Raw genomic sequence first — 18,558 nt, forward strand, 5'->3', positions numbered from 1 at the left:
AGATACGAAATATGGCTATTACACCATGTAATCCTTAAGCCAATGCTAGGGGACATGAGGGGTGTTGCACATTTCAATATCTCTGATGAACAAACTTGATTGAACTGTGCCATTATTTTTACTTGGTTGCACTCTGTGCTTACAAAGGATCTTATCACAGATTTTACCTTGTACATAATTATGCTGCTGTGTTTTAAATGGTTTAGCCCAAGAAAGTTTGGTAATGGCAAGCTGAAAACTTCTGACATATTCCTAAAATCTTTGATATAACATCTACCAGCTGTAAAATGTTGCCAAGTGTAAAACTTCTGTATTTGCTCCTTTACTTATACACAGTTAAATTACTTACAAACTGAAGGGATTATCACTGGGCCATTATGAAAACACGGTTATTAACACTGTAGTAATGAATCAGTTTGCTGTGTTATACATACGCTTTCGTTTTTGAACTGGTGTAGCCCCAGAAGCATAAAGGCAAGCTAAAAATCATGTCTTAAAATAAAACAAGGCAAAGACGTTGATTTTTGGTATTATATTGCTAAAATAATTTATCTTATTGCTAGCTACATCTAGTATTTGAAGCTGGCCCACTATCTGCCAGAATATAACCTTTGAAAATAAATATGCAAACACAAAATTTGGGTTGCTAAATAAATCATAAAGTAATTAAACAGAGCAAAATATACAAAATCGTCACCTCCATGTTCTCTCAAGAGCATGTTCCTTGATGTCATTAAAACTTGAGACAAAAAAAACAACCCATCCTACCTTTTGCATGTTCCATCGTCAATAAAACTTGACACAAAAACTCATTCTGCCTTTAGATATCGTGTTTAACAATTAACATACAAAATTACAGAATAAACGCAATGAATTAAACAACAACTGTAATATGAGCTAGTGTGATATTTCTTTCCTCGCCTTTCTAACATTTAGACAAGAGGAACATGTTGGCCCTAGACTGCTCACCCAAGTTTCACAGCTTAAGCAAGTTAAAACAAAAGCTGTCTCCATAAGATGACACATGCCCCCGATGGCACTTTGAATGAATAGTTATGGCCGATGTTAGAGTTTAGGACCTTTGACCTACGGACCTGGGTCTTGCGCGGACACGTGTCACACATTTATGCGTAGTTATTTTAAAATCCATGCATGAATGACAAAGATATGGACCAGACACGCCCATCAATGCACTATCATGAAAAATGACCTTTAATGTCTAAGTGTGACCTTGACCTTTGACCTACGGGCCTGGGTCTTGCGTGCGACACGTCGTCTTACTGTGGTACACATTCATGCCAAGTTATTTAAAAATCCATCCATGGATGACAAAGATATGGACCGGACACGCCCATCAATGCACTATCCTTTAACGTCTAAGTGTGACCTTGACCTTTGAGCTACGGACCTGGGTCTTGCGCGAAACACGGCGTCTTACTATGGTACACATTCATGCCATGTTATTTGACAATCCATCCATCGATGACAAAGATATGGACCGGACACGCCCATCAATGCACTATCCTTTAATGTCTAAGTGTGACCTTGACCTTTGAGCTACAGATCTGGGTCTTGCGCGCGACACGTCGTCTTACTGTGGTACACATTCATGCCAAGTTATATGAAAATCCATCCATCAATGACAAAGATATGGACCGGACACGAAAATTGCGGACAGACTGACAGACTGACAGACCGACAGTTCAAAAACTATATGCCTCCCTTCGGGGGCATAAAAAAACAACCCTGCATTAACAATCAGGGTGATAGTCCCACAAGGAACAATAATATTGAGTCACATTATTCTGGTAAGATTTCTCAAAGTTCTAATAAAAACATATATAGAAAACAAGCCAAACTAATTAGGCATGGATAATACAGATTAATATAATTACACATTTACTAATCCTACCTGCTATGTACTACAACACTTGTTCATATATGCAACATTTTCTTACGAGCCTAAATACTCAGTGATACCTCATTTTATTATCAGATTATCAAGAGTTAGTTACCTTTATTTGTAAGTACTTGCTTGAAGCAACAGCTGTCATTCTTTGCGAGCACATGTATTATGTATAAAATAAATACCAGGAATTCAATAATTGATATTAACAACAACTTTCATAAAACTCAAAGAACTTATCTATGAAATAATCTAGACATCAGAAAACAACCACTGGTGGAAAATCCACGCCAAGTTCATTTCTACCTAAGGAGATTTTGTCTGAGCAAAGTTTATTTCCGTTTTACCACACACCACCAGGTTATAAGGTGCAAAAAAGAACTTAACCATCAAGTGTTCAGACTCTTTATTTGTTGCCTTTTACGAACGTGTAATGGTGAAAAAGTGGATTCAATTCTTTTCAAACATAAGTTGTCCTAGATCCACTTGGGAACTGTTCAACGAAAATCTGAACAGAAACAGTTCATCCTTCAACACTACTGGCTCAGGTCAGCTATAAATAGTTGTCACAGAAGTGACAAATTATACCTCCACAATATGGCCTTGTCACAGAACTAAGCCAATGTCAAAGCCGAACTTGCTTGACCTTTGACCTACTGACCTCAAAATCAATAGGGGTCATCTGCTGGTCATGACCAACCTCCGTATCAATTTTCATGATCCTTGGCCCAAGCGTTCTCAAGTTATCATCCGGAAACCGTTTGTTTCAGGTCATTGTGACATTGACCTTCGACCTATTAACCTCAAAGTAGAACTTGACCTGTATTTTTCTGATGTTACACCTGTGTACCAAAAATTATTTAAATCTGTCAAGCCTTTCATGAGTTATTGTCTGGAAACCATGAAAACCAACGGACTGACAGACCGACCGACAAGTTCACTTCTATATACCACCCCCCAAACTTCGTTTGTGGGGATATAAATATGGCCTGAAGAAGTAAACAACATCTCTAAAAATTACATCACTGATTTTTTTAAGGAAATCCAGCTTGCAAAGACTAAATACATAACAGGTGAAATACCCAAGAACTTACAAACAGTGCAGTAAAATATTCAAACTTTGGTGTATTTCAAAATTTGGCTTTCTTAAGAAAACTTACAAAGACAAGGCATTTTAATATGCAGTTTCTGTTTCGTTTTAAAACTGCCTGTCAATGTCAATGGCCAAAGTTACAGAAAATAATGATATGTGTTTCTATAACTCTTTACATTTTTTGTTATCTGCAGAATTATATTCTTCAAACAAATTTCATACAGCTCCATAATACATAAACTTTTATTCTCATATGAATACAGTCTGGTTTACAGACAATTTGAACACATTCTTATGAGATTCAGGTCAAAGTTATTTCAAATACAACTTGAATACTTCTTTCATGTTCCACAAGTTTTAAACAATTCAATATCACAGTAACGCCACCTGGCTGGAATCTGAAGTCAAGGTCACATGGACCAGGAACCATCATCAACTTCAATGCCAGGAACCACAAAGAACAATCAGTTATTGCAGTGCCAGGAACCATTAAGAATAAGCTGTCAAGCAGAATGGGGAACACTCATGGAACTGCTCTATCAATGATCGTCCATTACACAGATACAACCATTAGTTCCAAATCCCATTAGCTGAAGAAAATACAAGTTGGGATGGCCTGGTCTCATGATTTAGGTTTGCCTAGCCTTGAGAACACACCTGTTGCAGTACTGGATGAGGCTGAACCAACCTTTGCCTTCGAAGTTGTGTCCACAGTAATTGTGATAGAATCCAGGTTTTTGCTTCCAAGTCTTCCCTGAGTTCCTGTTAAAAAAAAAACAGTCATTTTTTATTCAACTGAATATAAAATTATCTAAAATCACCCAATAAATGCTCTTGTTCGATCTTTTTTTAATCTTCTACCTGATCAAGTTTCAGCAAATGAAGACTCTTCTGAAATTTCACACATGATTATCATGATCAGAGGTTCTGGTTACAAACATGACATTAATTGCTTTTTGATCCAATTACACAAAAACATAGATATTCTGTGACCAAGTTTGTTGAAGATTAGAATTAGGAAGGAATTTTCAATGAACTTCTCTGTTTGATACTGAAAAATGGTTGAAACTAAACCTTATTTCTACCTGCGAAAGGTATGCAGCTTAGATGAGCATAAAAAGTTGAACAAGAGGGTCATGATGACCCTGGATTGCTCACCTGAGTAATATGTGCTACATGTTTCAAATGTCAAACTGATGATAAAATATTAAGAAAGTCAGTAGGTCACATTCATGGTCAATGAAATTCAGTTTTACGATTTGTGTGCAAAACTGTGTAAGTCATCAATATTTCAAGGCTGTATCTTAAACAAGAGGACCATGATGGTCCTGATTCGCTCACCTCTTCCCACATGACCCAGTTTTGAGTATGACGTCATTTTTTCTATTATTTGACACAGTGACCTAGTTTTTGAGCTCATGTGACCCAGTTTTGAACTTGACCTAGATATTATCAAGATAAAAATTCAGCCCAATTTTCATGAAGATCCATTGAAAAATATGGTCTCTAGAGAGGTCACAAGGTTTTTCTATTATTTGACCTACTGACGTAGTTTTCAAAGGTACGTGACCCTGTTTTGAACTTTACCTAGATATCAAGGTGAACATTCTCACTAATTTTCATGAAGATCTCATGAAAAATATGGCCTCTAGAGAGGTCACAAGGTTTTTCTATTTTTATACCTACTGGCCTAGTTTTTGACCGCACATGACCCAGTTTCTAAACTGACCTAGATATCATCAAGGTGAACATTCAGATCAATTTTCATGAAGATCCATTGAAAAATATGGCCTCTAGAGAGGTCAAAAGATTTTTCTAATTTTAGACTTACTGACCTAGTTTTTGACCGCAGTTGACCCAGTTTCAAAACTGACCTAGATATCATCAAGATGAACATTCAGACCAACTTTCATACAGATCCCATGAAAAGTATGGCCTCTAGAGAGGTCACAAGGTTTTTTTATTATCTGACCTACTGACCTAGTTTTTTAGGGCACGTGACCCAGTTTCAAATTTGACCTAGATATCATCAAGGTGAACATTCTGACCAATTTTCATGAAGATCCATTCAAGGGTATGGCCTCTAGAGAGGTCACAAGGTTTTTCTATTTCAAGACCTACTGACCTAGTTTTTGATCGCAGTTGACCCAGTTTCAAACTTGACCTATATATCATCAAGATAAATATTCAGACCAACTTTCATACAGATCCCATGAAAAATATGGCCTCTAGAGAGGTCACAACGTTTTTTCATTATTTGACCTACTGACCTACTTTTTGACGGCACGTAACCCACTTTCGAACTTGACCTAGATATCATCAAGATGAACATTCTGACCAATTTTTATGGAGATCCATTCACAAGTATGGCCTCTATAAGAGGTCACAAGGTTTTTTTATTTTTAGACCTACTGACCTAGTTTTTGACCGCACATGACCCTGTTTCGATACTGACCTAGATATCATCAAGATGAACATTCAGACCAACTTTCATACAGATTCCATGAAAAATATGGCCTTTAGAGAGGTCACAAGGTTTTTCTATTATTTGACCTACTGACCTAGTTTTTGAAGGCACGTGACCCACTTTCGAACTTGACCTAGATAACATCAAGATGAACATTCAGACCAACTTTCATACAGATCCCATGAAAAATATGGCCTCTACAGAGGTCACAAGGCTTTTCTATTATCTGACCTACTGACCAAGTTTTTGATGGCACGTGACCTACTTTCGAACTTGACCTAGATATCATCAAGGTAAACATTCTGACCAATTTTCATGAAGATCTCATGAAATATATGGCCTCTAGAGAGGTCACAAGGTTTTTCTATTTTTAGACCTACTGACCTAGTTTTTGACCGCACGTGACCCAGTTTCAAACTTGACCTAGATATCATCAAGATGAACATTCAGACCAACTTTCATATAGATCCCATGAAAAATATGGCCTTTAGAGAGGTCACAAGGTTTTTCTATTATTTGACCGATTGACCAAGTTTTTGATGGCACGTGACCCACTTTCGAACTTGACCTAGATATCATCAAGGTGAACATTCTGACCAATTTTCATGAAGATCTCATGAAATATATGGCCTCTAGAGAGGTCACAAGGTTTTTCTATTTTTAGACCTACTGACCTAGTTTTTGACATCATGTGACCCAGTTTCAAACTTGACCTAGATATCATCAAGATGAACATTCAGACCAACTTTCATATAGATCCCATGAAAAATATGGCCTTTAGAGAGGTCACAAGGTTTTTCTATTATTTGACCTACTGACCTAGTTTTTGACGGCACGTGACCCAGTTTCGACATTGACCTAGATATCATCAAGTTGAACGTTCTGACCAATTTTCATGCAGATCTTGTGAAATATATTGCCTCTAGAGAGGTCACAAGGTTTTTCTATTTTTAGACCTACTGACCTAGTTTTTGATGGCACGTGACCCAGTTTCAAACTTGACCTAGATATCATCAAGGTGAACATTCTGACCAACTTTCATAAAGATCCCATGAAAAATGTGACCTCTAGAGTGGTCACAAGCAAAAGTTTACTGACGGACGCACGCACGCACACACGGACGACGGACACCGCGCGATCACAAAAGCTCACCTTGTCACTTTGTGACAGGTGGGCTAAAAACAAGAAAGTAGGTCAGTAGGTCAAGGTCACAATCAAGTGACACAATATTATTTGGGGTCATCAGGTATTTATAATTAAATAGTCTTGGAAATAGGATCAGATGATTTTTTAAGTATTTTCCTATATAACTCACATAATAACTAAGTGACCCCAGGGTGGGGCCTCTTTTAACCCAAGGGGCATAATTTGAACAATTTTGGTAGAGGACTACTAGACAATGCATCATTCCAAATATCAAAAGTCTAGGTTGTATGGTTTCTGACAAGAAGATTTTTAAAGCTTTTTCCTATATATGTCTATATAAAACTTGGGACCCCAGGGCAGGGCCTCTTTTCACCCCAGGGGTACAATTTGAACAATTTTGGTTGGGGACCATAAGACAATGCTACAAACCAAATATCAAAGGTCTAAGAGTTGTGGTTTCAGACAAGAAGATTTTTAAACTTTTTTTCCTATATAAGTCTATGTAAAACTTGCGACCCCCGGGGCGGGCCATATTTGACCCTAGGGGGATAATTTGAACAACCTTGGTAGAGGACCACTAGATGATGCTACACACCAGATATCAAAGCCCTAGGCCCTGTGGTTTTGGACAAGAAGATTTTTAAAGTTTTTCCTTTCGGTTGCCATGGCAACCAGAGTTCTGCATGGAATTCAATTCTTTGAACAATTTTGAAAGGGGGCCACCCAAGGATCATTCCTGTGAAGTTTGGTGTAATTCTGCCCAGTGGTTTTCAAGAAGATTTTTTTAGGAAATGTTGACGGACGGACAATGCACGATGGACACCGGACACTGAGTGGTCACAATAGCTCACCATGAGCCTTTGGCTCAGGTGAGCTAAAAATGCATTTACTAGATTGTTTTGTATATATACCTTTCTGTGATGTTTTTGATGAGGAAGTTGGTGTGCTTTGTGTTGTACTGGAAACCTCTGCCAGTTTAGGTCCGAGCCTCGACTTCACATTACTCCCAGATTGAGAGGACTCACTGGCAAGAACACCAGCAGTCACTGGTTTCACAACCTTAGCTTTGGCTGAAATAAAATTCATTATCATCGAAGTTTATAATACTGATGACAAAATTTTTTCAAACTAACTTCCTCTATAAGCATTAACTTTTACCTGTTCATAATTATGCAGCAGTCAAACATACTAAACTAACAATCAAGAACTAACTCCAGAACTACAAGAGCTAAGTCGTTATAGCTATTCCTCCCACCAGCCAAAGAAAATGATTGGCATAAATGGTTGGCTAGAAGAGGAAATATTTGAAACAATGATTCATATGCATATTAGTTCTGAAAAAATCACTACTACTACTACTATTGTTTTTCACTACACTAGAGAAGTTTACACGAGTTTCTTTCCAAACGAAACAAGGAGCTGCGTTAAATAAATGCTTGATGCCCCAAGTGGCATCCTTGTTGATAGATTTTGCACCTAAGTCCAAAACGAGGTCAAGGTCAAGGTCAAACTGAGGTCAGGTGATGTTTGAAGATGAGGAATGGTCACATTTTACATCTGTATTAGTATCAATTCATTCTTGTAAGGTGTATTGATGCCAGACGAAACGGTCCCATTTGGTTAACAAAGAGATGGCCCATATGCACTTTTCGACTTCGAGTGCGGACAAGACTAAATTCGCAGTTTTTTTGGTAATTCAAGGGCCATAATCCAAGAGCGCCTTTGGCGATTTGGCTGGTTATCCAACCTGGCCGATTTATTACGCCCACAAACATTGTCAGCAAGTTTGGTGAAGATCGAATGAAAACTGTTCGACTTAGAGAGCGGACATGCTTTGGACGGTGACCACCCACCCACGGGTGTTCACATGATACGTCCCACTCTTTCAGAGATGGGCGTATTAAAAAGGCAGAGACTGTTGCAATATCCATTACACCTTTCTGCATGGTCAGAAGTTTACCAGAGAAAAATTTACCTCCAAATATTACAATCATTACATGTAAATCAAATTGATCAACATATTTAATATACTGAGTTACTGTGAAGAACACATTTATTTGCAATGAAATGGGCAATCCTCACCAAGTGTTTTGTGTGCTGTCTTTTTGAGCTTTTTCACAGTTTCTAGTTTAGCTTTCTTGGATGGAGACTCTTTGAGTACACCAGCATATTCTAGAGGTATTCCACTACTTGGGCTTACAACATCATCATCATCATCATCAAATGTGACAGTTGAGGTGGCTGCTCTTTTCACTGTCGTCTTACCACCAAGTCGTGCAAATATGGATTGCTGTAAAATACAAAACACAATCACTATTTTCTCCGCTAGTCTCACATACCTTAAGTAGCTCATCTGAACCCTAAATACCTAAGACTACAATGGACTTGGGAATGCTCAATTATTAAGCAGATTTTCATCTTCCAAAGTCTGGCCAACCTTGCATTCCTATAAACCTCTAAGTGGTATCAAATCTGACCACCTACTGACACTAAGCTAAAAACTGTCACAAATGGAAGGTATGAAAGAACACAAAATATGCCAGTTTAACCTGCTGTGTCTTGGAAGGTAAATGCTGTATATATTGAACTAAACACACTGAACGAAGGTTAAAGTATGCCAGTCTAATGAAAAACTTAACTGATAATTTTGTTATTACCCAATACTTTAACTTGCATTATTACACACATTTTTTCAATGTTTCATCCATTTACTACAGAAAACATTTATTATTGGATAGTATGAATTTACCTGAGCAGCTGATGAACTTGGCATGTTGATGTTACCCAGACCTGTAATAGTCACTGATGGTTGTGATGAGGAGGAAGTGATCACTGTCTGAGGTTTCTCTTTACCCAGTCGAGAAAACACAGATGTCTGCTTACTGCTCATTCTCTTCTTTTCTGAAATGCACAACAAAACCATATACTAGTATAACATATTCTCAGTCAGCAAACTGCATGGCTGCTTGTTACACAAGTGCTGGATTGTATAATCCATCAAAATAAAAATAATTTAATAAAGACTAGATAAGGCCAGAGGTTCTATAACACAACTACACTACAATTAGCTCCCCAGTCTAATTTCACCTCTGATCTATCCTCTTGAATCAATACCAGGTCTGTATTCATCGATGTTTAAGGTCTTTTCAGTTAACAGTTGCCATTGTAGAGGCTTATCTTCATATTTACATAATTTTTGTACAATATGGTGTCTAACACTAACCTTCCTCAGCTCGAATTCTCTGTAATTCAGCTTGCTGTCTTTGCTGAGCCAGGATTTTCTTTGTTTTCGCTGCTGTACCCTGAGGTAAGTTGATGGTATAATGCCCTTCATCTTCTGGGAACACACGTCGGTTCTTCTTTGGTACAGGAACATCCTCCTTTGGAATATTGCGGGTTGTGATTTTAATTGTTGAGGGTGATGGGAGGGTTTCTGCTGAAAAAAATTGTGCAGAAAATCATCATTTCATCATCAATTTACAGGAAAAAGGACTTTATTTAATAGTATTCAGTTAAAGCTTTACAGTATAGAGTAACACATGAAAATTAAGGGGAAACCTATACAGCAGCTTTTGACATTACAAGAGAAGTGGTTGGTCAGTAAAGCATTTACGCAAATTAAAGATTAGTTAGGTCTTGCACTGAAGGCACTGCTTTAAATAACAGTATGCAAATGTTTCGAAAGTTACTATAGTACAATGTATTAAAAGGCCACTTAAAAACTCCCTTTTTGGCATACTTCAAATCAATATGGTGAGTTTAAACTAGTCTGCCAAAATATGGAGAAAACAAGAATTTACACAGACGCACAGACAGACGGATGGATGGACAGTAAACTGATCAGGAGTTGGGACAAATCTACTGACATAAAAATTATGTAACAAAAAGGGCACAGCTTGAATAAACACTTAAATTTGAAGAAATTCCTAAAATTTTACCAACAAAGATAAAAGTAGTAATATTACCTGATAAAGCTGGAGATCCAAGTCTGGCTGAAAGTTCTCGAGATATTTTAGGTGAGGGTGTGAGGGATGGTGAGGCACTTCTGTCTCCACTTCCTATATAGTGACCTATAGTACGACTGGCAGCTAAAATGTATATTTACATTCAACATTTCAGATCAAAAAAATTTTCCTTGCATACAATTTTACAAAGTATAGGGCCTATAAGTAATGTAGCCATCACTTATAAGTCATGCATCTTTTCTTGTTAACTTTCTAATTAAGAAGAGGTAATTGTGTTTGCTTGTATAATAGTGAAACTGAAAATATTAAAATCAGAATAATTTTATTTACAAAGTACTAAAGGATATAATTTTATGAACAGATCTTATTTCAATGCTCTGTATGACTCTGTACCTCTCAAAGGCAAAAGAATGTTAACTGTAACTATCTGCATACCTTCATTTTGATACCTCTGCTGAGCATCTTGGTTATACATGGAAGATAACTTTACTTGTAAAAGCAGTAACATCAGAGAGAGTTTGCTGCGCATTCTGGTTTAAACACTGACACCTAGTGCACTTGTAGAAGAGATAACCCCTCAAGTATCTTTATTTTCATCAAAAGGGCATATTTTCAAACTTACGTGTAGATCTTTTAGGAGTTATGACCTCAACTGTAGATGTATCTCTCAACACTCTATCCCTCACATCCTGAAACACATGTCTCAACTTTATATCATCATACAGAATTTATATTCTTTCGCATTTTGTATTAATACATGTAACTTAAAGGTGGTCAATCAAATCATTTATTCTATTTGAGTTCACTTAGTACTTAATACTACTTAGATGTTCACTGATTTCTACATGCATTGCAGCACCTATGAATAATGAATCTGCATATTGACACTTATTGTTGAAAAATATCTGCAGAATTCAACTTTTCACCAAAAAAATTCAAATACTAACATTATACTGACCTGACTATGTACAGTTTTAGCGTATTTCAAGATGGCAATGACATCGCCGAGAATTGATATACCCATATCATTGAGGTATTCCTTTGTGAGATCTAACAACATAGCACGAGTGATCCTATGATCAGTGAAGGTCACGGCATAGTTTGCTGCATCTCCTGCTGGTATGCCAGCTTCTTTGAAAAACTTTATCCAGAATGACATATCTGAAAGAAATATTAAAAACACATCATATATTTCAGCTGTGCTTCATACACCCAATACCCACAAAATCCACCCCGTTCATACTGTTTAAAATTGATAATTATCATCTCAAAATATAGTAATTGTCACAGGGTGAGAAAAATGTACAGCCAAACCATGACTTGAGCCTCGGGACTAAGAATATCGTTCTGATGCTCTATATATCTATGACCTTTTCTTCTTTCTGCAGAATTACAGCTCTTTACACCTCAATTAAATCCCAGGCTGTCCATTGTCCTGTTCCTTGTATATGAATTGTTTGGTTAAATTCATTTTAGTTCAATTTTCATGAGCTGTTTTTTTCAGTCTGTCAACTTCTTTTATAAGAAAATCTTAATTTCTTAGAAGTAATTTTTCCACATGTAGCTTATTTTTCTTCACTAATTACCTGTTGGAATTTGTTTTTATTTTGTTTTATGTTGCTATAGCTAATAAATGCTTCTCTTTGTTTGCTTGGCAGGACACCCTGCATTTCTACAATACATGTAATGAAATATCTAAATATAAAGAACCCTACTTTACCCCAAGATTTGTTATTATATATAACTTATATCTGTTCTACAAGAACCCTCTGTCACATAATATTTTTAATTTATGTTAATTTTAATAAATTTTGAAGTTTTTACCAGGGTATTTAACAAAATCAAAGCAGGAATTTCGTCCACCATGTCAAATTGACAATACCTGAAGAAAGTTGTGTAACTGACAAGGATCAGTCCTGTGTTTACTGTTATAAATAACAAGTATTTGCTTGAAAAGTTGCACTTTCTAATTTCTATTGTTCTGATAGTGATATTAATGGGTGAAACCAACGGAAAAAACACTCTTTCTTCAGTTTCGTGACAAACTATTAAATATATCTTTTACATTTGACGTCTATCCATTTTTGACATAATGATTAAGGAGTTCATTTACATTTTAATACTTAGAGCTGAAAGATGACAGCAATTAAGTGATAGAGCAGGGGAGGTGATTTAATAATTTAGAATTGTGATAACTGTCCTTTCTTGGTCAAGTTTGATGAAGTATTCTGCAATATGCTTCTGATGAATCACCTCAATCAAAACCATTGAAACATTTTTAAAAATAAGTTTCTGTCGGTATGGCTAGTTCTGATCAGGAAGTGTCTAAGGGTATCTATGAATAGTATGATTCTAGAGGTTGGGATCTATACCAGAATCATGGGAAATACTCGTGCTTTGATGTCAACCCTGTTCAAGTTTTATGTGAATATTATTTGATATTACATTTGCAACAAAACTGCAAGCTGTTTGGATAATGTGTCATGATCTTTGTGCAAATAATGAGAATAATCAGCACGACTGTCATGTGAATAATGAAAATAACTGGCATGGCCATTGTGCGGTTAAAGAAAATTATTAGCCAGAGTCTAGATGTCCAGATACAACATGAACAGGGCTTTCTAGAAGTGGGGTTATCAATATGAATTTTGAGAATGATGTTAACAAAGATGGAAGAGGAGACTAATAGTATTTTATCTTTCAAAGCGGGAGATGATTTCAAAAGTTTGCTCTCGTATTTTCCTCGTTTTAAATACATTGTTAGTGACAGGAAAACAGAAGTATTTATAATTCTTTCTTTAATACTGTGGGTAATACGATCGAAATTCGATAAATAATAAATAGCAATTTGTCAAATATTTTTTGAAGAAATAATGGAGCCACAGGCACGGGTCCAGTGTATATTTTTTTGTTTAATATAAAAAATTCCTTTTTCACACAAATATACTTTTTATATGTAAGACAAATGAAAAAAAAAAAAGGTGACAAAAAATCCGGTCACAGTATCATATAATTGAAAAGGTGAACTATGCGAGCGTAACCAGGGCTTTTTCAGGGGGTTTTGGGAAAAAGGCCCCTGGTCATATTGGGAATTTTTAACGCGGTAAATTGTCAAATTTGGGAAAATATACTGAAAAATGGGTACTTTATTGGGTACTTTATTCAATTAATATTTGTGTTTTTATGCATTTTGAGAGGTTTTTGCATACAAATCACACATTTCTTCAGCAAAATCTTGTAATTATTTTTTGCCGAGGTTGCAGACGGTCACGTTACTAAAAATAGAAACGAGTTGGTTTTTCCAACATTTTGTTTAATTTACTCGGCAAACAAAACTAATTGTGCAAGAATTATTATTGAAAAACAGAAAGTAACTGATTTCAATTGGGAAATTTTTCATTGGATTGGGGCCGAATATCGGCCCCATGAGATAGGGTGAAAAAGCCCTGGTAACGCTATGGGAAGCTAGAGTGGTGGAACCTATGCTCGCGGTATTTTGTACATATATAATCTTTTTAAAAAGCAAGAAAAAATTATTAATTCGATTTGCCTATGCAAAAACATAAAGTTATCCTCCTTTTAGCGAAACATATTGTTGATGTGCGTCATCACGTGACTTAGTCGTCTCGTGAGCTATCGACACGGCATACGTAAAAAGGTGAAAATTCGCCCTGAAGGGAACCTATGCTGGCGGTAGTATGTAATATCGATTAAACTAAGGACGAAAAAAAAATCAGTAGACTAAAAATGAACAAACAAACATATGCGAATATAATATTTAGAACATTACTCATTTATTATGTGAAAAACAAAATAAATTGGGATAACATTTAGTATGTGTCTCTATGTGTATATTTCCCTTACAGAAATGGAGTCACTATTAGAACAAAGCTTAAAAACGTATAATAATGTTGTTAAAAAACAGAATGTTCAAGTATTAAAGATTCAAACAACGACAGTGATTAACTCGCTAATGCTTTCTACACTTCTTTTGTGTGTAGGAAATTTACTCCTCCCTACATCTCAGGAAGAACCATTTGGACTTTGTCAAAATACTAAGACCTTTTCATGGTTCGAAAGGCACTCGTAGTGTAGCCAGGCGCCACATTTATCACATCTTGCTCTTAAATGTATCTTATATCTGAATGTAATGCATGATTTCAAAAAAAAACTAACTTTAGTTGAGTGATTTTGACATATTTGTGTGAGATTTGTGCGACGGATACAGATTGCGTAAAATGTATCGGCTGCTGTATACGTCACGTGAGCGACACGCGCGGCTATCGCTACGTTTGTTGTAAAGGTATTTCACCACTGGTCGGTGTTGAATCTAGCATGATGAAATATTTTTATCAGTGCTTCTGCAGTGAGCATATTTATCGAAATACCGCGAGCATAGGAATACCGCGAGCATAGGTTCCACCACTCTACTCGGCAAACTTGTAGAACATTCCAAAATCGGAGTTTATACACTTACAGCCGCTACCTGCATGATCGCATCTTTGAAACATTTAAAGCCTTCCATAAATACTAAACTGACCCCATAAATTGCTTTGAAAAACACAGAACAAGTCTCTACGAGCAAAAAATTTCAGTTATCCTTTGCGATTTCATTCCAGATAGTGATAGTGTTCCTGGTTTTTATCACTTCGTTTGGCAGCTGAAATCGCTGGGGATAATTGAAATATTTCGCTTGGAGAGACTTGTACTGCGTTTTTCAAAGCAATATATTGGGTCAGTTTAGTATTTTTAGAAGGCTTTATCCGTTTCGAAGGTGCGATCATGCAGGTAGCGGCTGCAAGTGTATAAACTCCGGTTTTGGAATGTTCTACAAGTTTGCCGTGTAGCTTCACATAGCGTTACGCTCACATAGTTCACCTTTTCAATGTATATGATACTGTGGCCGGTTTTTTTTGTCACCATTTTTTTTTCATTTGACTAACATAAAAAGTATAATTGTGTGAAAAAAGGGATTTTTTATATTAAACAAAAAAATATACACTGGACCCGTGCCTATGAATGGAGCCGAAATATGAAAATCTGTCCGGCTACTGGTACACCAGTATATATAGACCTAAAGATATGACAACATAAGAAACTATATCACATCTATAAAACTGAATTTAATGCAAAACGCTTGTCAAAACCGAAAAGTTTGTAGCGGTTCCTGAATTTACCTGTTGACGCGGCCATCTTTGTAGAAAAAATAATTTCTGTCCAAAAGCCGTACCTATCTTCTACGGTACAGAATTAACGTGTTCTATCTATCTATCTATCTATCTATCTATCTCCCATATAGCCAAAACCCCTGCTGGGGACCTAGACTTTGCGCGTCAACTAGCAAGAATGTTAAACGAGTAAAAAAGTAGTAGTAAAAAGAAAGAAGGAGAATGGTTAAAAACAGGTTAAAAATAGGGCAGGTGTATTTAAGGTGAGATATGCTCAATATGGCTTACAGCCTGACTGAACACTGGCCCAGACGAGTTGACAACATCTGAGGGCAAGGCATTTCCATGATATACTGTTCTAGGGAAGAATGAAAATTTATGATAGTTGGATGAGGGTGAAACTTGAACAAAGGCCTGGGAATGAGTGGTTCTGGTTCTGGAAGATCTAGTGTTGGGTGTTAGGTAGTCCGGTAGTGGGATGGCGACCTGGTTATGCAAGATGTTATAAAACATAACCAGGCACTGGTCAGTGTGACGGAGTGCAAGGCGTCGCCAATTTAGGGAAGTCAGCATGTTGTCTACACTCGATGTACGGCCGTAATCACGCTTGGCCCAGCGTGCAGCCATGCGCTGCAGAGACTCAAGCTGATCAGAGACTCAAGTTTCAGAGTGGGGGGACCACACAGTGGAACTGTACTCCAGCTGGAGCCGTACAAGTGTTTTGTATGCTTGTGATTTTAACCCTTCTGAGTGCACTTTGATGTTACGTCTTAGGAAACCCAATGTTTGATTTGCTTTTTTGGTGATGTTGTCAATGTGGTCATTCCATGTAAGGTTGTATGATATAGTTATGCCAAGGTATTTTTGCAGATGGTACTGTTTGTAATATGGTTTTGTGTAAAAGGTACTGTGTTGGTATAGGTGTTTTACGCTTAGTGATCTGTAATACTTGGCATTTAGACGGATTGAATTTCATGTCCCATTTTGTTTCCCAGAATTCCAGTTGCTGTAAGTCTTGTTGTAGTAGGCTTGAATGGGAAGAGACAGTCAGAGAAAGGTAGATGGCCGTGTCATCGGCAAAGAGTCGAATTTAAGAGTGTTTAACAAAGTCAGGTAGATCGTTGATATAGATAAGAAATAAGAGAGGCCCGAGGACCGAACCCTGGGGAACACCTGAGGAGACTGGTATGGTGCCTGATGTGGACCCGTTAACTACCACTGACTGTGACCTGTTATCAAGGAAAGCTTTAATCCACTTAAGAGTATGACCCCTTACGCCATAGAAATACAGCTTGTAGAGTAGTTTTTAATGGTTGACCATATCGAACGCCTTTGAAAATTCAAGGAGTATGAGGTCAACTTGACTTTTCAGGTTCAAGAATTGAAGAATATCTTCTACTAACATTAGTAACTGTGTTTGACAAGACCTCTTTTCTCGGAAACCGTGCTGCAATTCATAGAACATAGTGTTCTTTGTGAAGTGTTTTGTTATGCTAGAGGATACAATGTGTTCCAGGGTTTTACACAAGATACAGGTAAGAGATATTGGGCGATAGTTGGCTGGGTCTGACCTAGAGCCTTTCTTAAAGATGGGAGCGACATTCGCCATTTTCCATATATCTGGCAGAGAACTGGACTGCAGGGATTTTTGGAAGAGTTTTGTAAGGATAGGGGAGATCACTTGGCTAATATTCTTAAGTACGACCGGTCTTATTTGGTCGGGCCCTGCAGCTTTATGGGGATTAAGGTTGCTATGAAGTTTTTCGATACCTTGTGTTGAAATTTCAATATCAGGCATAGGTTTGTGTGGGCTGACGTTTCTTTTCCTGGGATCTCTTTACCTGTATCTGCGATATCCTGGACCTTCATATCAGCCAAAGATTTCACAGAGAGAGGAGATTTTGAAGTAAAAACTGACTGAAATTGCTTATTGAGTACTGTGGCTTTGTCAGGGTCCTGTGTGTGAAGTTTGTTGTCATGTTTGAGTGTGTCAATGCCAGTGGAATCTTGTTTTGGGTGCTTGAGAAGGCTGTATAATTTCTTGGTGTTTGGTCTGTTATGTTGTGCTTGCATTTGTTCAGTTTCGACGTTCACATTAAGGATGTCTTCAAGGTACTCTTCATATGCTAATTTGGTTTCTTTCCTACATTGATGTTTGAGACTAAGGTAAGTTTCCTTGGGAATTTTGTTTGTCTTATATTTCCTAAATGCTTTATCCCGTCTTCTGTAGAGTCGTTTTAGGTTAACCTTGATCCAAAGGAATTTATCTTTGGTTGATGACATTTTAGACGGGATAAATTTCTAAATTTCTTCTTCAATTAAGAGTTCAGTGTTTCTTCAGTGTTTGTTGTTTTTCCCCTTTTTTCTCTTTTTTTTTTGTTTTGTTTGTTTGTTTGTTTGTTGATTTTTTAAGGATCAACACTAGCTGATAGAAATTTTTTTTAATGAAGCAAGACTACCCTTTTACATTCTAACAAATCTTAAGAACTCACCAATAGCGGATCACTATCTACACTTTTAGCATGTAGCGAAGAATGTTTAGACTTTCATTATGTCTAAACTTACTACCACTTAGAACTATTGCTCGCATTGATATAAATGTTTGGTTTATCTGACTCGATCTTTTATGTCTGAAGATATGAAGACATATTTAAACCTGTCCGATTCACCAATAAGGGATTACTTTTGCCAATAGGGGGTCACCTAGTTTATCATATTTTCTATCCATTTAAAAGTAGATTTTTTTCTGACAAAACATGACTGTGGTATTAGAAATAAACATTTCAAGGCAGAATATAATGAGAAGCAGTACA

General features: G+C 36.9%; 1 protein-coding gene across 2 annotated transcripts; it reads right to left on the reverse strand.

Moving 5' to 3' along the window:
• Positions 1-517: 517 nt before the first annotated feature.
• Positions 518-15,846, reverse strand: LOC123531393 (uncharacterized protein C19orf47-like). Of its 2 annotated transcripts, none has more exons than XM_045312317.2 (9): positions 15,755-15,846; positions 11,536-11,738; positions 11,200-11,266; positions 10,578-10,700; positions 9,836-10,045; positions 9,362-9,513; positions 8,695-8,902; positions 7,524-7,682; positions 518-3,761 (listed from the first exon to the last, which is right to left on the reverse strand). In XM_045312317.2, exons 1-9 carry the CDS (start codon positions 15,768-15,770, stop codon positions 3,622-3,624), a joined length of 1,278 nt encoding a protein of 425 aa, XP_045168252.1. In that variant the 5' UTR covers positions 15,771-15,846; the 3' UTR covers positions 518-3,621. The 2 variants fall into 2 exon arrangements, with proteins under 2 accessions (XP_045168252.1, XP_045168244.1); XM_045312309.2 differs by having other exon boundaries at positions 9,836-10,048; positions 15,755-15,845.
• Between the last annotated feature and the right edge of the window lie 2,712 nt (positions 15,847-18,558).

The sequence above is a fragment of the Mercenaria mercenaria genome, chromosome 1 (assembly GCF_021730395.1).
Source record: "Mercenaria mercenaria strain notata chromosome 1, MADL_Memer_1, whole genome shotgun sequence".
Taxonomy (NCBI): domain Eukaryota; kingdom Metazoa; phylum Mollusca; class Bivalvia; order Venerida; family Veneridae; genus Mercenaria; species Mercenaria mercenaria.

What these genes read in the sequence shown, in the direction of transcription:
- LOC123531393 (XM_045312309.2), bottom strand. An exon ending in AACTCCTAAAAGATCTACAC is followed by an intron (nt 10,701 to 11,199) that starts GTAAGTTTGAAA and finishes TATACATTTTAG; the next exon opens with CTGCCAGTCGTACTATAGGT. An exon ending in TGGATCTCCAGCTTTATCAG is followed by an intron (nt 10,049 to 10,577) that starts GTAATATTACTA and finishes AATTTTTTTCAG; the next exon opens with CAGAAACCCTCCCATCACCC.